Genomic DNA, 22,483 nt, shown 5'->3' on the forward strand with positions numbered 1-22,483 from the left:
TTTCTTACGGTAGAATCCCATTTTTCTTGGTGTCTCTCTTGAGGCTCCATTTGTATTTTGCTTTATGTTATAAAAAAATGGGATTCATATATCAAACACAAGATAATCATGAACAATAGTGAGTCACTGGGTGTGTGGGCACTAGCAATGGCTCCCTCTCGGCTTGCACTAGGAATTTGCAACAAGGGATGATGATAATATAGTCCGAGAAGACGAGAGCCAACTATATAGGCATAAAGTAATACCAACTAATCAAGAGGTTGATCAACATTTGCTTGTAGTCATCTAGCATATGCCCGGACTCACTCATGAGATGACTAAACTGCTAAGACTCTCTATGAGATCATGGGTGATCTAATACAATACAATGATATAATGATAATGATTCATCATAGGCCATACAACAAAGGCCACAAGAATAGGATCATGGATACCCAAGTAGTGGGTGATCAAGCGACCACCAAGTGCCTCGAAGAGAACCTGATGTTGATGTCGATCGTGCAAGAGAAACTCTTTGTGTTTGTCAAACAATGTCTCGCAGTAGTCTGCATGACAATCTTGTTAACAATGCCTTTGAGCATACATGACTATGGATTCTTCATCTTTCACCAAACTGCCAAAGTGTCCCCTCACATGAGCTCCGACTAGAAGCCAGTCCCACTCTCTATCAAGTAAAAACCCATCATGAATCTGTATGTCAATCCTAGCTCTAGGATTTCAAAACTCCCGCATTAAAGAAGTCCCTCTTTGGACCTTGTGCATTGGTATACCTATATAGATGAGGCTCACTTGCCCCACCACACCATCCTCTCAAACTTCCTCTTTGTTACTCCAGAGTCGTGAGGGAAGGGTTGCCAAGCCCTTTCCTTGGTTTGAAGAAGATGACATCTTCTACGCCTTCGCCTTTGCCTTCGCCAGAGAATCCAAATCAGAGTCGAAGGAGGAGGATGACTTGGTGGAGAAGTCCATATCCTGCTGCTTCTTCTCCTCCTCCTTTCTCCAAGCTATCAACTCTTTACAATCCTTGTGCAAATGTCCTTCCTTACCACAACGATAGCATTGGGCCTTTGACTTCTTCTTCCTGTCACCCCTCTCTAAAGTTGCAAATGCCTCATCGGCCACCATACCGGCATGGAAGCTATCATCGTTACTACAAAACGCTTCATGCTCAAGCAAGATTAAGGTAATATGTATTAAGCTCACTAGCATTGATAATGTTTGGGCCGGCAAGGCATTGGCTACTCCATCAAACTTGAGAGGGAGCTTGTAGAGCATAGTTCCTACAAGACGAGTCTCTGAAAGGGCAGACTACATGTGACAAAGTCGACCTTGTACCTATGTAATGTGAAGTAAAAAGGATTGGAGAGTATCCTTTGGCTTAAACTTTATCTGTTGGAGCTATCAATAGAGGGTAATGGCTCACATGGTCGAGGGAGCCTTGTACAACATTTGAAGCTTCTCCCATACTGCTGAAGATGTCTTGCAAGAGGTGACTGCTGGGAGAACCTCTTTAGAGATACACCATAGAAGAGAAGAATACACATGTGCACCATTAGAATCCCATGTAAGCACCACTTTCTCATGTTTGTCCTAATCTAGATCATCTACAAGAGGAGTGGGAGTTTGATGCTACTCAATAGCTCTAGAAACCACATATGCGTAAACCATGCTTTCATAACAACACGCCATGTTAAGTAATCATGGCTGTGAAGTTTATCATTAATAGAACAGTAGGGAGGTGCCATTTGGACATGATAGGAAGAGAAGATAAAGAATAGAGAGAGAAAGAGAGAGTAAAGTCAACCACAATACAGACTGCACGGATGTGAAGTTCACACACATTGTAAACAGCTGATTAGTAAAGAGCTGCAAAATCTGAGATAGTTAGGGTGAGAGCAATCAAAAAACACTATTAGAAGGCTGAAATAACTGTTGCCCAGCCTGTAGAAGCATTAAATGCAAAAAATGCAGCAGCTGCATACCAAAATGCAGACAGACACACATTAAATGCACTTGTCAGCATTAAATTAATGAACTAAAAAATGCAGGCAGCTGTGATAAAATGCAGGCACTACGGGCTGTAGATAAAGTTGATTTGTAGTAGGGACAAGTTCTCTGGGCTGTAGAAGATGGTAGGAAGCTGATTAGTAGCAAAACACTGTGAGGAGAGATGAGTTACATAAAAAAACAGCACCTCGAGCTCGAACATGGGTGTTTGATACCATGCCAGAAATGGGTGTACTGATGGAAGCATAGAAGACTGCTGTAATAGAGTGCACAACACAAGAGAAAAGAGAGAACAGAAGGAAAAAAAAGAGAACATTGCAAAGGGAGAACGTAGAGAGATGCTCGGGAGAGGGAATCCATATACCAAACATGAGACAATTGTGAACAACAGTGAGTCATTGGTTGCATGGGCATTGGCACCGGCTTCCTCTCTCCAAAAGGACCTGCATTGGGAATTTGCAAGTGATGCTGATAAGATAGATTGAGGAGGAGGGAGCCGAATATATAGGCATAAAATAATACCAAATAATAAACATGTCGGCCAGCTTTAGCATGTAGTCGGCTAGTAATAAATGGCCCAAAACATCATAATAATGTCAATAAAAAATAATGAAAATAAACCACAATGCCCAGCCCACAACTACACATGCCTATACTCACTCATGAAATCACAAAACTACTAAAATTTTCAACCATCACAGCCTTGTCCTCAACTCTAGAGGGCATGCTTGGTTGGCTTGCTGGACATAAGGGCCATCTTGTATCTATAGAGACATCAGAGGCTATGAGCTTAGTCCACATTCGTGAGTTACCTCTTGACGAGGTGACTATAGAGGCCCACTCTACCTGATTGAGCACATCATATGATCCACATCCAAGACATTTTTGTCTCCGGAGCCCCTGCAACTAGGAATGTCCAGTGTGGGAACAACTCCTCGGCCAGTCAAGATCCATGGTCTAGGTTGCGTGAAGTTTGATACTGACGAAGGCTGCAATCTCGCTTTGCCGGGTGATGTATATTATGTCTCCCAGCTTAGGGTGAACCTCTTATTTGTTCATCGGTTTTGCCAATTGGAGCGAGCCCTTTTCTTTACTATGACCATAGTTGAGGTCGTAGACTCCTAGATTGGTTTATTGAGATGCCTGTGGTGAGGCACAATATAATGGCCTCTACATGATGACTTTGTTTCTTTACCATCTGAGAGCTGAGAACTCAGAGTTCCACCGCTTCAAAGCTTTAGCATTAGATGGTTGAGGGCCTTCCATGCCTTAAACTATCCAAGGATGTCTATCTAGCTTGTTAGCGGAAACAACACCACATTCCATTGCCTTGGCGTACCACACATAGAGCTGAGGTGTCCCTAGAATGGGAGCATGCAATCATCAGAACTGTAGTAATTGGAGCAGCACAAATTGGGTAGGCAGCAAGCGTTGAAAAGACTGTAGAGAGGCCGTCAACAATCAGGCCAAGAGCAGTTGTCGATTTCATGAAATCATGATCATGAAGAAGCATCAACCTGCAAAGTAAGGGCTATATCTTCAACCTTATATTTCAGCCTGGGGGAATCGTTGAGATTCTCTTCATTCCATGTTGCAATCAAGAGGAGCACCTTGCTGCTCAAAAGAGAGACGCATGAAGTCAGGCATTTTGACTCTTGAATTTCTCCTCACTTTGTTCATGTAAGATGCACAGCCCCTTAGCAACCAGGATTTGATGCTATGCTATTTCGTATAACTTGCCCATGATGATGAGTATATAAAGAGAGAGAGTACCTTGGCCACATGATTAAGCCCTGCCTTATGCTGATGCCGCTTACATGTAGCTTGCCCATGATGTTCCTGATGGACAAGAAGTCAGTAACTTTTGTTGATGCTTACTTGCTTTGATATGGTGAGAGAGCTAATGCTCAGAATTTTGAGTGATCTTGTTCTTTTTCATGACAATATAAGCATACCTTCTCTTTTGCACACATGATGCTAAAGGCATGCGGTTGCTGTACTTTAGTACTTTTGTTTTGATGCTACATGACAATTGAGATCCTTGATGGGTACATTGTCATATATTGTGATATGAGTCGGATGTTATTTATGCTACAAGGTGGAAGAGATCTTGAAGGGGATCTCTGTTGGTAGTCGATTTTGATGCTCTCCTGGGTGGTTGGATGGTGCCCTTGGGATGGGTTTTCCACATTGTTTAGTTCTGTTGCACTATCAAGATTGCTTGAAGGATCAGGAGTCTCAGAAACTCAACAGCTACCTGAGCTTAGTACCAAGCCACAAATACACTAATTGGCGCTCCTTTCTCTCTTCTCATGGGGTTGTGTCTGGGATTTCCCTGTCATCACTCACATGACAGTGTTAAATGTGCACAAGAATAGAGACTGAATAGGGCACCCAAAGAGTAATGTGGGCATGGCCAAAATGGAGCTTGACATACTATCTCGACACTCTTGTATAGGATGGCTAGTGTCCCTAAGCCTTGTGGCCCTCTTGTTGTTGTGTGTGTAGAAACTATGCAAGCTCCCATGGTTATTTGATGCTACTGGATGTCTGTTCTCTTGACTTGGGTGCATATGGTATGAAATTCATATGAGGAAATGTATTTGCTATCTTTTTAAAGCTACTGGACTGTGTGTACTCCTTACATTCAGATGAACAACTCATTGAAAAGCATTTGATCTGTCAATATCCTTCTGTGCTACCTGTAAAATCATTTGAGCATTTCATGTGGTGCTAGTATCGTTATTTTTAAATGAATATGTGGCACTAATGTCATTATATTTAAACAAAATGTGCTACTGCCAATGCTGCATAGACTGTAAGTATTTTTCTCTCTAAGTGCTACATCATTGTGTAGTACGCTACTGGGTCTTATAAACTCTTGGTAAAGCATGTGGCTTCAGTATAGTGGACAATTGAGTGCCTAGTTACTGTCTAGGCCATTGCACCCTTATGCACTGCCCATTTGGTATCTCTGGTGTTCATGGGTTTATAGGTTTTAATATTATTTTGAATTTTGGCGTTTGCTGTGTCTGACTGGGAGCTGTGTTAATATTATATGAAGGAGTCAGAGGTTTCAATGGTGAAGTACATCGGGTGGAAGGAGTACAAAGACCTTCTAAGCAAAGGCCATCCAGATTATGTCCCGTATGAAGCTGATGGTGCATATGGAAAACTTTTCTCGTTACTGCAAACAAGGTGCTGTAGCTTGCTTTGAAGACGCTTTTCTATATTCTGGTTGTAGTAGAGTGCTGGTTTCAGATTTCTTTGATCATGTTTTTCTATGCATATGAGAATATTGTTACAGAAGGTTTGTTAATCTAATTGTTGTCCAAAGATACCACACACTGATCCTGGAGATCAGCTCCCAGCTGTGAGAATGTCTTGGTGTTTACTCTATTTGTGGAAAGTGCAGGGTGTGGTCACCCTCAAATTTGGATGTGTGATGTGATGAGAAAGGCTCCACAAAGAATCCTTCACGACTGCAAGTTGCTTCTCTGCCAGTATCTCAAGTCATCACACCTGGAGTTGCAATCTTCTCTCCTGAGTACCTTGAAACACCAATTTGAGAGCTCTCCTCAAAAGCTTCTAAGAAAATACAATGTCCTTGTGTCTCTTCAGTTATGTCACCTCTGCAATAGGCCAGAAGAACTCTGGAACAGATGTGTGTTACTGGATTCCTTGTGCCACAAGCCAAAGAAACAGAAAACTCTTCCTTGGCTTAAAGCTCTCCTCCAGTATGTACCACAAAGCCAAAGAAATAACCCAATCTCCCTTTGACCAAAAGAAAGGGATGAGTATATCCTGCTTTTGCCAATGCTGTGAAAACATAAGAGTCTCCCTAATCCTACACATTAGTATTTACAAGGTCTGAGCAACAACTTTTGAGCATGCTTTCCAAGCAGCTTCAACAATTAACTAACCAGATTAAAACTTAAACTCTATATCTAGAAATAAGATACATTTTGTAAGGCCCACTTGCTAAAGAAACTGTTTAATAAACAGAGAAACAAACCAAGGTAGGCACATAAAAAACCTTGAGGTGGTTTTGTTGGAAAATTGTCTGATAGGGTGAGTGGATCCTTGACGATATTGACCTCTAATAAAAGAATGCTAATAAAAAAAATCTTCAACCAATCATCATAATGGAAAGAGAAGAAAATCCATGGTTGCTCTCATCCTAACACAAAAATGTCTTTAATACACCTTTTTTTGCAACATTTACACTTTCAGACTTCAAAGTGCTCAAATGCCTCTTTCTCTTTGATTTTAATGGTTATACGATCAATTTTGGATTCCAGATTGAAAGTTACGGCTTTCTAAATATGCTGCTGAGGTAGTTTTGTAGTTTCTTTGGAGCCCTTGGCAACTTCCCCAAGGTAGTTCCTTACCCTGCTCTTCAAGATATTCCTTTAGACGATTCGTCCTTTCAAGCAAGCTGCCAAGGTAAGGAACTCTTCAAGTTGTTCCTTTAGATCCTTTCAAGCAAGCTCCCAAGGTAGTTACTTACCTTGGGAGTTGTCTTCAAGATAATGTTTAAGATAACTCATCCTTTTGGTCAAACTTCTAAGCTGACTACAATGAAGAACTCCAAAATAAAGAATATAACCTTGCTCAGAAAATTTACAAGAAAATGCAATGACTTGGGAAACTCAATATAAGTGAAATATAAGTGCTCTTCTAATGAGAATCAATACATAAGGGGTGTTTCTTCAAGAAACTCTGTGAATTTTAATGGTTAAATTATTGTGAAAGCATTTAATCTTGCTTGGATGCTCCAAAGCTTTTGCTTGGAAAATGCTCCTTCTCTGAATCTGCCCGCCTAGTTTGGTTGCAAGAATTAGAAAAGGAGACGTTGGAGGCCTTTTCAAGAAGGAATTCCCCCAGATCCACTGGCCTAGATTCTAAATCAAGTCTTTATAACTCTCTCTTCTAATTAGCCAATATTTGCCTCCTATTGTACAAGAAATTTGAACGTCAGGTGACAACGAGTTTCCACCTAACTACCTCGCACAGGAGGATTTGAGAGAGCATTGGCAGAAATCAAAAGTGGTTTTTCTAGCACTCTATGGACTGTTATAGTTTTGCAGATATGTCATGTAACTTCTGATCTCATATCTGTTAATGTCATTCGGAAAAGGCTAAACTTGGTGTTTATGGATTAGGTATGAGGAAAATACAGAAGACAGACAATCGTCTATTAGAAAGAAGCTTGAGCGGTACATCCCTGTCAAATTAACTTGCAAGGTATTCTCTTCTTTTGTATGCATCATTTTACTTGAAGGTAATCAGTACATATACCTTTTTGATTAGATATATCCTCATCTTTGTGGGGTGTTCCATGACTCTCACTGCGGTGTGGATCTCTTTACATGTTGTGAGTTTCAACTGTTAAAACATCCTTAGCCAAGTCTAAAAACTAAGTTGATTCATAGACATGTAAATGGTAGTTGCTGTTCCATGTCATTTATATCCTTTCAGAATTTTGAGGTCCACTAGCAAGGTGTTACAGTAATGAGTTTCTGCATCGAGAATAAAGGTTTGTGCTTATATAGTAACTGTTGGGAATTATAACCGGCTGCAATACATGGCAGTCTCAAACTCTTGACCCTCAAAGTCAAAGTTAGTTGGATGTTTTAATGCCCATACAAGATAACTGTAGGTGGACACATCTTATGAAATCATATTCCATGGTGCTTTGTTCAAGAGCCTACTAATCTGAGAGGGGGCATTGATGTTTTTCTTCTAAAGAACTTAGTTGTCTTCTCTCAAATTACAGTCACTATCAAATGGTGGGAAAAATTCTGCCCGTTGCGTTGCGTGAGCTACCCCTGCCCTGACTGTTTCGCCATGCCACCATTGCCTGGTCAATCGCGCTTGCTCGCTTGTTCCCTCTCCGTCGCCAATGCCAGAGCCCCCCCGTTCCCCCTTGCATGTGGCCCATTCCCTTGCCTTGGCCATCGCCCTTGACTTCTCCATTTGTCGCCTGTCCTGTCGCCCCCCCTGCATGCACCCTCACTTGGCTGGCAACTGCCCTGCCCGTCCCCCCTACCTATGCCCCCTGTTTGCAGCTAGCTGTACCCGACCTGCTTTCCCCCCACTTGCGGCTCAATGGTGTGCTTGCCCTGCCAAGGGTGGACCTTTGATGAAGGAAGGAAGAGGCTTAAAGAACCAAGATGCCATGGCGATGCTGATTGCAAAGTTGAGATATTAAAGGAGGCTTTAAAGAACCCCCTATGCTGCCCCTGTCGCCTACACCCTGAAACACACGATCCCGCTTGGTAGATCCACCACCCATGCTCCCTTCCTCTACAGCAACTTTCCCCTGTTGTGCTAAGAAATGCACTTAGTCACTTAAACAGCCCGAAAACATGCTTATTTTAGGCTTATTTTAGCCAAAACCCTAAAATGGGGAGTGGATCGAGAGAGTTAAGTGGGAGAGGATCTAGAACCCTAATTTTCTATAAATTGGCAGCCAACCCTCCACTCTTCCCTCAATCTCGTTTTTGCAGATTTTAGGTGTTTCGGCTTACTGCCCACACTCTGTTCACAGAGGATATCTCAGCCCATTGTTGTCTCCATCAGTTTGCGCCTGATTTCCAGCCCTCTTTACGTAGTTTGGAGCTGATTTCAATCAGGCGACTGTTGTTTCTGTGCAGACCTGCTGCCGTACAACCTGCCACATTATCACAGTCCTGCTGCCTACGTTTTCAGTCTTTCTCTCTTGTAAGCTGTCCTACCTACGTTTTTAGTCTTTCTCTCTCCTGCAAGCTGTTTGCATCAAATCCAGCTTCTCATTGCTGCGTTTGCTGGTGTTCGACATCCGGAGGCTGCCTTGTTGTTATTTGGGATCCGTTCGGAGTACGATACACTCTCCAACTCATTACCCTTGTCGTGATCCTTGAGATATAGGTGTTCGAGGTTCAGTATGCATTCACTGCATAGTGTGTTTGCTACATGAGCATCATATTATTCAGTAGTTATATCACTTCATTTATTCATTGTATTCATTGTCTTTGAGTTACCCTAACCTTGACTATGTTCCTTTATCAGTCTGTGCTTTGTCGTACGGTTTCTGTTTATGTTTCTATGTTAGGGTATTTCTTAAGATGGTATCAAAGCCTGGTATTCTCTGAGAAACCTAGGCCTTTGATCTGAAAGCTCTACACAAGAAGAAAGAATAACAATAGGTTCAAATGACTTCGAACAGAACAACACTGATTCAGTCTCCAAGACCAACTATGCCAAGAACCGAGCAAAAGTGGGCTGATCAGCTTGCTCCACAAAGTTTCAACATGATGGATGATACTTTCGATTACGTGAAAGAACAACTAGGCAAGTTGACCTCTGAAGTATATAAACTGATCATAGCTTATAGACGAAAGAAGGTTAAGGAGCTTGATCGAAGGATTGCCCTTCAAGAAAATCTCCTAAATGAAAGTATGCATGAATTTCTCTGTTCAGATTTTGCGCATAAGTCTGATGATGTTGCAGGGCCGTCGAGACGTCCATCAGGGATCGTTAGATTTCATCCACTTCCATCCACTCCAATGCAAGGTACGTTAGATTCATCTTTTGTGTCTTCTTCTTTTACTTCTTTTGCTTTGCAATATTCTGGTAAAGATCACGTGGAATAAAGAGTACAGTCTGTTGACTACAGAAAAGGTCCTCTTAAGGACCAATTCTTATATGTTAACACACGTCGTGGGGATTATAAGAAAAAGCCAGGTACCTCTTCTTCTAACCTTCTTCTTTTCAGTCTACTTCACAAAATCAGAATGAATTTGGTGTTCCTTTTTCTTCATTGCATGATGCATCATCATCTTCACATTTTCATTTCCAATCATTAAATGATAAAAATGAACAAAATGCATTTGCATCTCATATACCTCATTTTCAAAACCCACCCATCCCACCACATTCATCTGTTACTTCTCCACTTTCATTCATACCATTCACTTTTCCATTTCAAACACCTTATGTCACACCGCACATCACATCGTGGGTTTATGGAAACATAGGCACATCCTTTAGGACCTTATCCTTACCTCTGTGGGGTGGTGTTTCACCTACTTTACACACACTTTTGGGATCATTGCAGCCTCAGTATCCCCCTCAGTCTCTTTCGAGTGTGGATCAATTGCCTGCACAGTTTGCCTCCATGGCTTTCCCTAGTGGACCTTCTCGTCATACTGTTGTGCCCCAGCCTCACTTTGGACAGGGCTTCCGTGTCCCAGTGCCTTCACATACACCGGCACCTTATGGAAATATTTATGTTTCAGTGCCTCCGCCTCAATTGGCACTCTCATTGGACACTCACAACCTGCTTTTCCCTACCCATCTTTTCCCCCTCTTCCTTCTTCTTATCAGACACATCCACCTCCACCATGTTACCCTTCACAATCTTATCCCCCACATCCATCTTACCCTACCTACTCGATACCTTATGGTTCTAGCTCTCGTCTTTAGCCAAGCATGCATTTAATGACAAGACTCGTTTTAACGGGTTAAACTTTACTACTTGGTCGAACTTGATGAGACATCTTCTTGACTCCCAGAATCTATGAGATCTTGTGCAGGGGTCGGAACCCCAACCCGATCCTGCACTTGTTCCATACTAGGTTGTCCGCTCATGGAAGGCTAGGAATGCCTCCGCTATTGCCGAGCCGATGCAGGGCTTAATGTCTAAGTTTCATTCTCAGCTTCAGCATTTTGACTTAGCGTCACAACGATGGGCACATTTGATTGACTGCTATGTGGCTTGGGATAGGACCCGTCGTATTAATCTTGACTATGAGCTTCAGCTTTTCAAAATCACTGACCAGGATGACTTGAAAGTCAAGTTGGTTGAGTTTTGGCGTCTCCTCACTGAATTCTCCACTATGGGGACTCGTAAGTCATCTGACGATCAGGTCACATTATTCCTAAACAAACTCCCTAGCAAAGACTTCAATTTTATGGAAGGCATAATTTCAGAACCTACCATGTCTACATTCTATGAATTTGAGTATCAGCTGTTGCGTTACGCACGGTTGTTCGATCAGTTTTATATGAATTCCTCTTCAGAGGGGGCTCTTGTTGCTCATTCTCAGAAAGGGCAACAAGGGAAGGGGAAAAAAAAAACCAAATCTCCACTCAAACTCAAAATCAAAATCAAAATTAAAAAACAAAATCAATCTGGGGAATCACAAGGAACATCCCAATGTCTCAAACCTGGGTGGGAGAATGTACCTAAAAAGAATAAGTATTGTCAACATTTTCAAAAGGCTGGCCATTTTGACGACGCGTGTCGATCAAAGGCAAGAGACATAGCACCAAAACCTAAGTCTCGGACCCTCGCCCCTCAGTCGTGCAACCCCCTATAGGGGAGGTAGGGTGATAGCAAGGGGCAGTTTAAAGGTCAGACTTACACTGCCACCGCAAAGCTATCTTAGTCGACAACGTTCTTAACTCCAGAGGGCTTGCTTGACTGGTTTGCAGAGACCCACATCGTCTCCATAGAGACATCAGATGCGAGTCTCGTCCATATCTGTGAGTTGCCTCCCGATGAGGTTACCGCAGAGGTCCACTTGACATAGCTAAGCAGTTCAGCTTGTGTTTGGATTGTGGACAATGGAGCTACACATCACATGACTCCTATAGAGGACATCTTTCGTACCCGAGCCCTTGCAGCCGGGCAGGTCCGCGTAGGAAACAACTCCTCGGTCAAGATTCAGGTACAAGGTTGCGTCGGTTTTGCCACTGATAAGAGTCCAGATCTGGCTACACTGGACAATGTATATCATGCCCCTTAGCTTGGGGTGAACTTGTTATCTGTTTAGTAGCTTTGCTGGTTGGGGCGAGCGGTTTTCTTTATAGCGACCACAGTTGAGATGCTCGACTCTCTGACTGGTTTAGTGATTGCTCGCGGTGAGGCACAGTCTTTTGGCCTATACCACATGACACACTTTCTGACCGAGCCGACAACCGAGGGCTCCATATTCCATAGCTTCGAGGCCTTAGCCATCTCTCGGGAGTCTACGAACAATGAGCGTCTTTGGCATTTTTGCTTAGGGCATCTTGGTTATGACTCACTTTATGAGTTGTCATGCCATGAGCTGGTTGAGGGCCTTCCACGCCTGAAGCTTGCTCGAGATGTCTGTAAGGCTTGTCAGCTCTCGGGAAGCAGCACCGTACCCCATTTCCTGAGCAGTCCTCTCATAGAGCTGAGGCACCTCTTAGATTGATTCATGTTGATCTTTGTGGGCTGACATCCACTGCTGCCTTAAATGGCGCACTGTACTTCTTTTTTATAGTGGATGATCATTCTAGATACTTGTGGGTGTACTTCCTCAAGCATAAATCCAATGCTTTCACATACTTTTCTGCTTGGGTGCTGCTGGTTCATAACCAGACGGGTCATCGTGTCGGTTGAATGAGGAGTGATAGCGGTGGTGAGTTTATCTCCCATGAGTTCTTCGAGTTTCTACAGCAGCATGACATTTCTCGCCAGCTCACCTCTATCAACTCCTCTTCTCAGAATGGAGTTGTAGAGCATAGGAACCGGATAATCATGGAAATGGCACGCTCTATGCTGTTCTCAGCAGAGCTTCTTGGGCGCCTTCGGGTCGAGGCTGTTAACACTTCGGTATACATCCTTAACCGGTGCCCGACTACGGCTCTTCCTTAGAAGACCCCGTATAAGGCATTCTTTGGCTCTCGGTTTGTTATGTCCCACTTCAGAGTCTTCGGGTGTCGTATGTACACACACACACGCCTGACGACAAGATAGGAAAGCTCACTGTCCAAGCTGATCTTATTATTTTTGTGGGATATTCCTTTGAGGCGAAAGCCTATCATTTCTTCGATCCTCGGACAAACAAGGTGATCCTTAGCTGGGATGTCGTCTTTGACGAGAGGGATATTGTGCAATCTTTTGCACCGGATTCCAATCCGATTCCTTCTTCCACATCATCAGAGATCGTGCCTACTGAGCCTGGTCTACTTCCCGCTCCTGACCTTTCCCTCAGATTTTTCAGTTCCTAGGCTCCCTTTGCGAGACCCGTTACCTCGCTGGTACCAATAGACCTTGCAGGATTCGGGGATCCTACCACCAAATTCCACTACGGAGGGACCTAGAAGATCTGCCCGGTTTGCTCCTCAGGCATCATTTGCGTCGTTTGCAATTGATTACATAGCGCATTTTGAGCCGGATACATGGCAGGAGGCTCTTCAGTACCCTCAATGGCGAGCGGCCATGGAGAAGGAGCTTGAGAGTATTGACCTAAATGCGACTTGGACATTGGAAGATCGTCCGAGCCACAAGAAAGTCATCGGGACTAGTGGATTTTCAAGACTAAGCTGAAAGCTAATGGGACTTTACACAAGTACAAGGCTCGCCTTGTAGTGCAAGGGTTTTGATAAAAGCATGGCATTGATTATGAAGAGACCTTTGCCCCTACTGCACGGTTGACTTCCTTTCGGTTGCTACTTACGCTAGCCGCTCACCATGGTTGGCCGATACATCAGATGGATGTCAAGAGTGCCTTTCTAAATGATTTTCTCGAGGAGGTCTATGTGGAGCAGCCACCAGGCTTTCCTTCTGGCAACCCGAGGAATAAGGTACTCCGCTTGCATAAAGCTCTTTATGGGCTGAAGCAAGCGCCGCGGTCTTGGTTCCATAGGATGGATGAGTTATTACAGACTCATGGATACCATTCTACCCCTTATGACCCGAACTTATATGTTGGATCTATTGCAGAGGGGGTTATATCCTGCTATACGTTGATGACTTACTCATCATAGGTTTAGATTCTGTTGTCATAGCAAAAATTAAGGTTAAGCTTCAAGCTATATTTGAAATGACAGACCTTGGTTTGTTGTTCTAATTTTTGGAGATGGAGGTAGCTCGTTCTGGGGGCTGTATTTTTGTGTCACAGCAGAAGTACGTACTTCAGCTAATGGACCAGTACACTACGGATCAGACACGGCCAGTGGTCACGCCTCTTGGTCCTACTGTCCACTTGTCGAAGGATATCCTAGGACAGCCCTTTGTTGACCATACCTATCGCTCTATTGTAGGAAAACTTCTTTGGTTAATTCACATTAGGCCAGATTTAGCTTACTCAGTTAGTATACTCAGTCAGTATTTTACAGCATCTAGGATGTCACATTAGATTGCATGTCTTCGTGTGTTGCGTTATTTGCGGTATACTTTTTCTTATGGCCTGACATATGGTTTTGGTTTATGTTTGCAAGGGTACACTAATTTTGATTGGGCAAGAGATCCTTACACGCGGCGTTTCCATGGTGGCTACCTCTTTACCTTGGGCACGGCTCCCATTTCTTGGTCCAGCCGTAAGCAGGAGATGGCGGCAGCTTCCACGGCCGAGTTTGAGTACCGGACTCTCTTTGATGGCACCACCGAGACCATCTATCTGAGGAGTCTACTGGCGGCACTTCATTTATCATGTGACTCTCCCACAGTTGTCTACTACGACAACCAGAGTGCCATTGCTCTTACGGGCAATCCGATCATCGCACCACAGACACGGCATGTGGAAGTCCACTTTCACTTTTCTAGAGAGCAAGTTGAGCTAGGCACTATTTGCCTAGAGTTTGTACCTTCATCAGATAATTTTACAGACATTTTGACCAAAGCAGTCAACCGGCCGGTTCTTCAGTACTTGCTACCTAGGATCAGCTTGGGTACACCCTTCTCTACTTCTTTAGCTTGACAGGGAGAGGGTACTTCCCTCTTGCTTTCCCTTCTAGTTTGAGAGGGGGTGGCTTCTACTCTTGATAGTGGCAGTGATGATGCGTATATTTTTTAGACATTACATTCATTTATTCTTTTGTATTGTATTATGGACATTTGTAACTTCATCCGCACTATCAAGATGATATAATTGTAAAAGGGCACTTGGACAAGTGAACAATTCCTCTGTGCGGGCACTATCCAAGTGGCACCGTTGCATAGCATATTGCATGAGCATGTCATCTTGCATCTTCTTTTGCATTACTCCATGCATTGGCATTCAGTTTATGTAAACATGCATCTGTGCGCATTTATCCCTCTTGGGCTTTTTGGAGTGGTCGACTCTAGGATCCACCATATTCATGGCATAACACATGCAGTTCTCCTAAAAGGCAGTTTTCCTACCCTTGCTTGCTTTGCTTGTCTTACTAAGCCCACCATCATCTTTTTTGCCTCTACATACATTCACCACGTGATTGGCACACATACACACTTTTATCATCCTTAGAGACTTATCCTAGTCAGTGTCTTGCTAAGCCCACCATCATCTTTTTTACCTCTACATATATTCACCACATGATTGCTACATATACACACATTTATCATCCTTAGGCACTTATCCTAGTGAGTGTGAGGGATTGGCTTGCTAGTTTTGTGAATGACTTGGGTTTAAAACTCTCTTTAGCCTTTCCTATTTGTCACTTAAACGACCCCTTTCCCTATATTCCTTATGTATTTTCAAAACACTTTTCAAAAAAAAAGAAAAAGAAAAAAAAACACAGTCCATTGTTGTATCCATCCGCCTTTGTAGCACTTGGTAGGCCCTTGGGCAACCGACGTGCACCCTTGGTCTGATGCCCTAGCCTCTCCGGGGTGATCACTTGGGCTCCCTTGGTAAGATAACCATCGCCTCTGTAGTCTTGGTAGACCACTGGGCAGTTGACGCGCACCCTTTTGTCCGATGCCTTGGCTACTTTGCAGTGGGACGCCTTGGGGTAAATCAAAATTTAGGCTGTCCTACTTTTCTAGCCCTATTTTGGGCCTTAGAGGTGGTGTTGTGCTAAGGAATGCACTTAGTCACTCAAACAGCCTCAAAATATGCTTGCTTTAGGCTTATTATAGCCAAAACCCTAAAATGGGGAGCGGATTGAGAGAGTTAAGTGGGAGAGGATCTAAAACCCTAATTTTCTATAAATTGGCAGCCAGCCCTCCACTATTCCCTCAATCTCGTTTTTGCAGATTTTAGGTATTTCAGCTTACTGTCCGCAGAGGACATCTCAGCGGAAGCTGTCCATTGCTGTCTCGATCAGTTGGCGCCTGATTTCCAGCCCTCTTCATGCAGTTTGGAGTTGATTTCAGTCAAGCGACTGTCGTTCCTGTGTGCAGACCTGCTACCGTACAGCCTGCCACATCATCACAGTCCTACTGCCTACGTTTTCACGCTTTCTCTCTCTTGCAGGCTGTTCTACTTGCGTTGTTAGTCTCTCTCTCACCTGCTGCCTACGTTTCTAGTCTTTTTCTCTCTTGCAGACTGTCCTGCTTGCGTTTTTAGTATTTCTCTCACGTTTTACTTACGTTTTTATTCTCTCTCTTTCTTGCAGGCTGTCGGGCCTACGTTTTTAGTCTTTCTCTCACTTGCTCCCTGCGTTTTTAGTATTTCTCTCTCCTCACTACTATCTACATCAAATCCAGCTTCTCACTGCCGCATTTGGTGGTGTTTGACATCCGGAGGCTGCCTTCTGCGATTCGGGATCGGTTCGGAGTATAACATACTCTCTAGCTCATTATCCCTGCTCTAATCCTTGAGATTCAGGAGTTCGAGGTTCAGTATTCATTCATTGCATAGTGTGTTTGCTGCATGAGCATCGTATTATTCAATAGTTATATCACTTCATTTATTCACTGTGTTCATTGTCTCTGAGTTATCCTAATCCTAACTGTGTTCCTTTATTAGTCTGTGCTTTGTCGTATGGTTTCTGTTTATATTTCTGTGTTAGGGTATTTCTTAATATCCCCCACACTAGTAGCAAAGCAATGCGATAGGTAGGTTCTCAGCAGGGATGCGCAATGGAAACCTCTGGTCAGACGCCAGCGCATTCTGCGGTGCCCCCCAGTCAAACACCTTGCGCATCATCCTCTCTGAGGAACAACTCTTAGCCATCTGTGCCACAGAGCTGGAGTTGAAAGAAACAATGATCTTTGGTCAGGTCGTTGGACACTCCTCATTGAGGGCCTAGCTTCGAGATTGGCTCCACTCCACGTTGCGCATTGGCACAACGCAGATCACGGAGGTAGTCCTCATGGGCTAAGGGATCTTCATGGTTCGACTCACCTTTGTGAACGAAACTCGTGAGTTAGTGAAGAGCTCACCCTATGCCTCCACAAAGGGGGTCATTTACATGGTTCCCTGGTATAGCGGCTTCACATTGGAGACATTTGCACTCCATAATAGGTTCGGCATAGTTCTTCCTGCCTCCTTCGCGAATGCAGTGACAGTTGTAGGAGTACCAAAGGTACGAGTGGCCGTGAAAGAGACAAAGAGTATACCAAAGTTCGTGGAGATTGAGGTAGGAGGTCACTCCTTTAGGCAGCAGGTCATTGTGACTGGGCAACTAGGGCAGTGCTTGCGCTGCCACGACTTTGGGCATTAGGTAGCAGATTGCATGCATTTTGGAGCCAAGGGACGGCTCCACCGACAGACTTGCAAGTGGACATTGACGATTTTACTTGGGTCTAGAGACGACAGGCGGATCCGCTATCAGCTTCTCAGACATAGCCACGATAGCAGGAGGGCGGGCGACGGCCCCCTGACAAAGCATCCCGTAGCCCCCCTCTGCCCACCCCACCCGGCAGGATGGCAATCCCCCACATCCACGACCTGCGCCACACGCTACCTCACGTGAGATCCCACAGCTCCCATACCCCACTCCCGCCTCTCCCTCCCATGGATCCCCTATTGATCCTAGCCCACAGCCCCCCTCTTCTAGGGCCACTAACCCCCTCCCCGCCTCCCCCCCCCCCCCCCCTCCCCCCCCAACAACACACACCCGCCACGTATCTCCGACCACCCCACCATCCCTTGATCTTCTTCTCCCCAACCATCTCCCCTGCTGAGCACCCCCCTTGATCTGCACCCGGTACATGTAATCCCTCCTCGCCAACCCCCTCTTCCCACAGGAGGTGATGAGCCACACACCCCTACATCCTTCTCTCACTAGCAGTCTTCCCCTCCCCCTCGCCACACAGCCACCAGCTCATCTGTCCCTACTGCTCGTCACACTTTCTCGAGATAGGCACAGCTGTTACCATAGGAGTTCTTTCGCTGTGGCCCGTGGTCCTACCTGAGATTTGCGGAGCGCGGAGAGTTCCCACTACTTATGGAGGTGGGGATGTTTGTGGTACGTAAGTTAAGGAGTGGCAAGGTCCATCTACTAGTACCATCGGATAGACCAAACTACGCCTTTTTCCTTTAGTCCTCTCACTTAGGGGATTGGACGATGACACAAATAAAGGAGGAGGTGAAGAGGCAGGTGGCGGACTACATCTCCCAGTGGATGGGAAAAGGACTAGCACTGTTTGTACAACTGTGGCCAGGTTGCATGATGGACATTAATTGGTGGGCTGGTGTCTAGGTCCCACACTTGAGCATTATCTTTCGAGCCCCTCCACAGTGGAGAGCTCCGATCGATGTGATTGAGTGGCCCCTAGCACATGCGACTCTTTTCTACTAGTGTACAAAGTCACGACTCTCAACCTGACTGATAGATGCATTTGTGGTACCACCTGGAGCATCTATCATTCCCATGGTCCACCCAAGGTCCCAGCATATTCGCCTTCTAGGCCTGCGACAAAGCGTACTCGCATGCCCCATAGTTCTTCCTCCTCATCAGCTGTTTCCACACCGAACAGATGCGTGTTCGGTCAGCCACAGGTTTCCCCATGAGCTTACACCCTGCATCCTGGAATGTAAATAGTCTCTACTACAGTGGGGCACGTGGTTCCAGGAAGTTGATTGTTCAGCAGAAGCTGCAGCCGGCCCTTGCTGGATAGATAGACATCCTATTTCTGCAGGAGCACAAGCTCACCCCCGCCGAGGCCCACCACATAGGGAAGGTTCTCCCAGGCAGGTCACACACTTAGTGGGAGTACACCATCGGTGCCCACGGCAAGAGTGGAGGTGTATGCACCTCTATTGGCCTGAGCCTTATCGCTTGTGTACGGGATTATGGGGCGATTGTGGTAGGGAGGGTTCTGTGAATCAAGTTGGATATTAGGGACTCGTGCCTCGGAGTCCTTAATGTCTACGCCCCTACGGAGGTTACGGCACACAGTAGGTTCTGGGTGGAGATCGCAGCAGGACTCCCAGAGGTGGCTTCTTGGATTATTGGAGGTGACTTCAACAATTTGGAGACCTTGAAGGACTAGCAAGGCAGAGACAGAAACTACCAGGGTATGGCAAAGGAGGAGTAGGAGGCATGGAAGGTCTTCATCCTCGCAGTAGGAGTACGCGATGCTTGGAGGGACACCCAGCTTTCCACAGGAGGGAGAGGTCGTTGGACTTCTCTTGGGGATACAGACGGCTGGGCGGAGTTTTGGTGGAGCGGTCGGACAGGTTCTATGTGGGAGAGAGTGGGTTTTCTCGTGGAGGCTAGGTAGGGCAGTGGGCTGGTACCACCCTGTCTAATCACTGCCCGGTTCTCCTCACACTTGACCCCCCAATGCCAGCCCTGGACACACGATCCTGTTGGATCCCTGACTTGATTTACAGGAGGGAGGAGGTGAAGAGGCAGATTGCGCAGCTCTGGTCTAGGGAGTGGGGCAGTAGGGATAGGATCGTAGAGGAGGTTGTAGAGGTCCTAGCAGAGTCGAGCAGGATCTACCAGGAGGCAGCTCTACAGGTCAGTCAGTAGAGCTGGGAGGAGGAGAGAGCACTCCGACGAGACCTAGCAACCATATAGAGACTTCTTCAGGAGGCACCAGGGGACTCCACTTTCCAGGCACAGGAGGTGCGTGTACGGGCTGCCCTTGCCGGCATCGAGGACAGATGCTCGGAGTTCTCTGTCCGGACCTTTGCAGCTTTTTGGGCACGGAAGGGGGACACGATGTGTAGGGAGTTTTTCCAGGTGCATTAGCCTCGCATTGCAGGAGATTAGATTCGTAGCCTCCGGGAACAGTATGGGAGGATTCGCTCTAGCCTAGATGAGGTGATAGAGATTGCCACACAGACTACTGTAGATACCTTTTCCAGCAGGAGGCAATCTCAACTAGAGGGCAGGGTTGTAGACAGTAGGTTTGGGACCACATGTCCCTCGTCACAAAGGAGATGGGTCTTTTCCTCCTAGACCCCTTCATAGAGAAGTTATTAGAGGAGGCTTTCCATGCACAGGATGGGCAGAAATACCCAGGAGAGGATGGTCTTTCTAAGGCCTTCTTCGCTACCTACTGGGAGGTGGTGAAGGACCCCCTAATACTGGCCTTGCAGGTGATTTTTAGCTCAGGACGGAAGCCATGGAGTCTATCGGCAGGTCTTATCAGTCTCCTCCCCAAAGGGGGAGACCAGTTGGAGCTATCCCAGTGGAGACTGATCACCCTGTTGTTAGTAGCCTATAAGGCACTGGCTAAGACGATCGCTAGGCGACTATGCCTCGTGCTTCCAGACATCATTCATGACACACAGACAGGTTTTGTGTAGGATAGGAGTATCCTTGACAATGTCTTTACCTTCTTTGAGGCGACTGAGTGGGCCCAACACAATGGTCAGGGGTTGGCCGTACTTCTCCTGGTGGACTTCGAGAAAGCCTACGACCATGGTGGCCTAGGACTTCTTAGAGGGCACCAGTAGTTCCTTCCTGTACTCGACTCTAATAGGCAAAAGCTGACATACTGGAGTACCACCCGCCTTTCCTTAGCAGGCCGAGCCTTGGTGGTCAACCAAGTCCTCTTAGTGACGGCATGGTACATTGCCTCATGCTGGTGTTTTTCCTCGTCTCGTGTAGCGCAGCTCCGCCGCCTAGTGCGGAATTTTCTCTGGGCTGGTTCAGACAGTTCCAGGGATTCTAGGGCCAAGGTGGCATGGGCGACCGTCATCCGACATCAGTTTGAGGGAGGGCTTGGGATCATAGACCTTGAGTTTCAGAGCCTGGCCTTGTTGGGCAAGCTAGTAGTCCGCGGGTTCACGCTAGGAGGGCAGACCTGGAAGGTCCTACTACAGGAGGGTCTCAAGGAGTGCAGGCCCAGGCTTGGTGGTGATTGGAGGCCATCCTTGAGATGGATCTTCACGGAGACCCAGATCACGGCCCCTAGATCCTCTTTCCTTCGTAGCCTACTTCGTGTGTGGAAGGTCCTTCGTAAGGCCCTAATTTAGAGCCCTCCAGGATGCGAGGATGAGATAAACCGCTACCTGGTGGTCTGAAAACCCCAGGTCATAGAAAGGGACAGGATACAGATTGGTGAGCGCCTCGACATCCAGTGGGCAGGCACCTGCTCCACTCGCACTACCAGGACATGGCGGGAGGTGTACAGGATGGTGGACCAGGAGGTGCTACAGCAAGCATTAGGGTGTCAGAGAGGAGCGGAGCTGAGGAGAAGAGAGATTGACATAGCGATACCTCAGGAGTGGCTTGGACCCGTGATTTGAGAGCTAGTACAGTTTCGCGAGGTATGGACGGCTAGATTTTCACCAGGAGGTGCACTCCTACACGTGACAGGCAGAGTAGGTGGAGCCCCCTACGAGACCTCAGGAGTGGCTTGGACCCCTGATCTGAGAGCCGGTAGAGCCTGGTGAGGTATGCGCCACTAGATTTTCACCAGGAGATACCCCCTACACATGACAGGCAGAGTAGGTGGAGCCCCCTACGGGATTCTCTTCACTGTGCACAAGGGGAGGCATTTGTTCCTGGATAGAGGGGAGCAGGATGAGGAGAGCACTATCCTTCCATGGAGGAGGATTTGTGTAGTCGGTCTTCAAGGGAAGACCTGGCGTTTGGACCCTTGTGTTTTGAGAGGAGTTTCGGGAGTGGCGCCTCTGGATATGGGAGAGTAGGCCACTTGATGAGCTGGAGTGGGACCTTGGAGAGTGGCTATGGCCGGCCACTACAGTTGCCAAGAAGCCACTGAGGTTCTTGGAGTACATAGCCAGGATTGACACACATGTGCTGATGTAGGAGGACATGGACTGGCTCCTTCGCGTAGCTGATACTGGGCAGAGCATAGCATCACGGATGCCTTCCGTCAGATTTTCTGGCGCCCTCTATGGGATAGCTGGAGACCGAGGAGGGTATTGTATTTCCTTATGGCTTTTGGCACACGGAGGATTAGCGGTGGGGAGTTTGCTTGCCCAAACGCAACAGGATGGATGGTGTAAACAATGCCCACAACAACTTTTGGAAACTCCAAAGCACTGCCTTTGGTCATGCGAGGCGGCACAGCTCGTGTTGAGAGGAGCATGCCGCATTCTCTGCCGTCTGGCACCCAGCCTTGGAGGCATCTTGTGGGGAGTTTTTGGTTGGCAAGTAGGCATCTAGGGCCGTCACCTTTTGTATGAGGCCGAGATGCAAGCTACGATCTTCATCATTGATGCTAGGTCTTGCGCAGTGGTCAGCTTGGAAGCTTTACCTGGCCACCAGGTACCGGAGCCCACAATAGACCGCTCTGAGGTATGGGAGATCATAGGGAGTCTTACTGGATGGCACATTTGGAAGGCACGCTGTCAAGAGGTTTTCGGTAGAGGCAGCTTTGGGC

The 22,483-nt window shown here is 46.2% G+C and overlaps 1 protein-coding gene across 2 annotated transcripts in view; it reads left to right on the forward strand.

The window, feature by feature from the left end:
* The window catches only part of NUDT3 (nudix hydrolase homolog 3), a 231,830-nt gene that overhangs the window by 153,476 nt on the left and 55,871 nt on the right, over window positions 1–22,483 (forward strand). For both annotated transcript variants that reach the window (XM_087687068.1, XM_087687069.1), the window contains exons 5-6: window positions 5,072–5,205; window positions 7,173–7,254. In XM_087687068.1, coding sequence (XP_087543194.1) covers window positions 5,072–5,205; window positions 7,173–7,254 — 216 coding nt within the window. The remainder of the gene's footprint in view (window positions 1–5,071; window positions 5,206–7,172; window positions 7,255–22,483) is intronic.

Source organism: Lygodium microphyllum, chromosome 10 (assembly GCF_053477565.2).
Source record: "Lygodium microphyllum isolate KBCC chromosome 10, Lygodium_microphyllum_v1.1.10, whole genome shotgun sequence".
In the NCBI taxonomy this organism is placed as follows: Eukaryota; Viridiplantae; Streptophyta; class Polypodiopsida; order Schizaeales; family Lygodiaceae; genus Lygodium; species Lygodium microphyllum.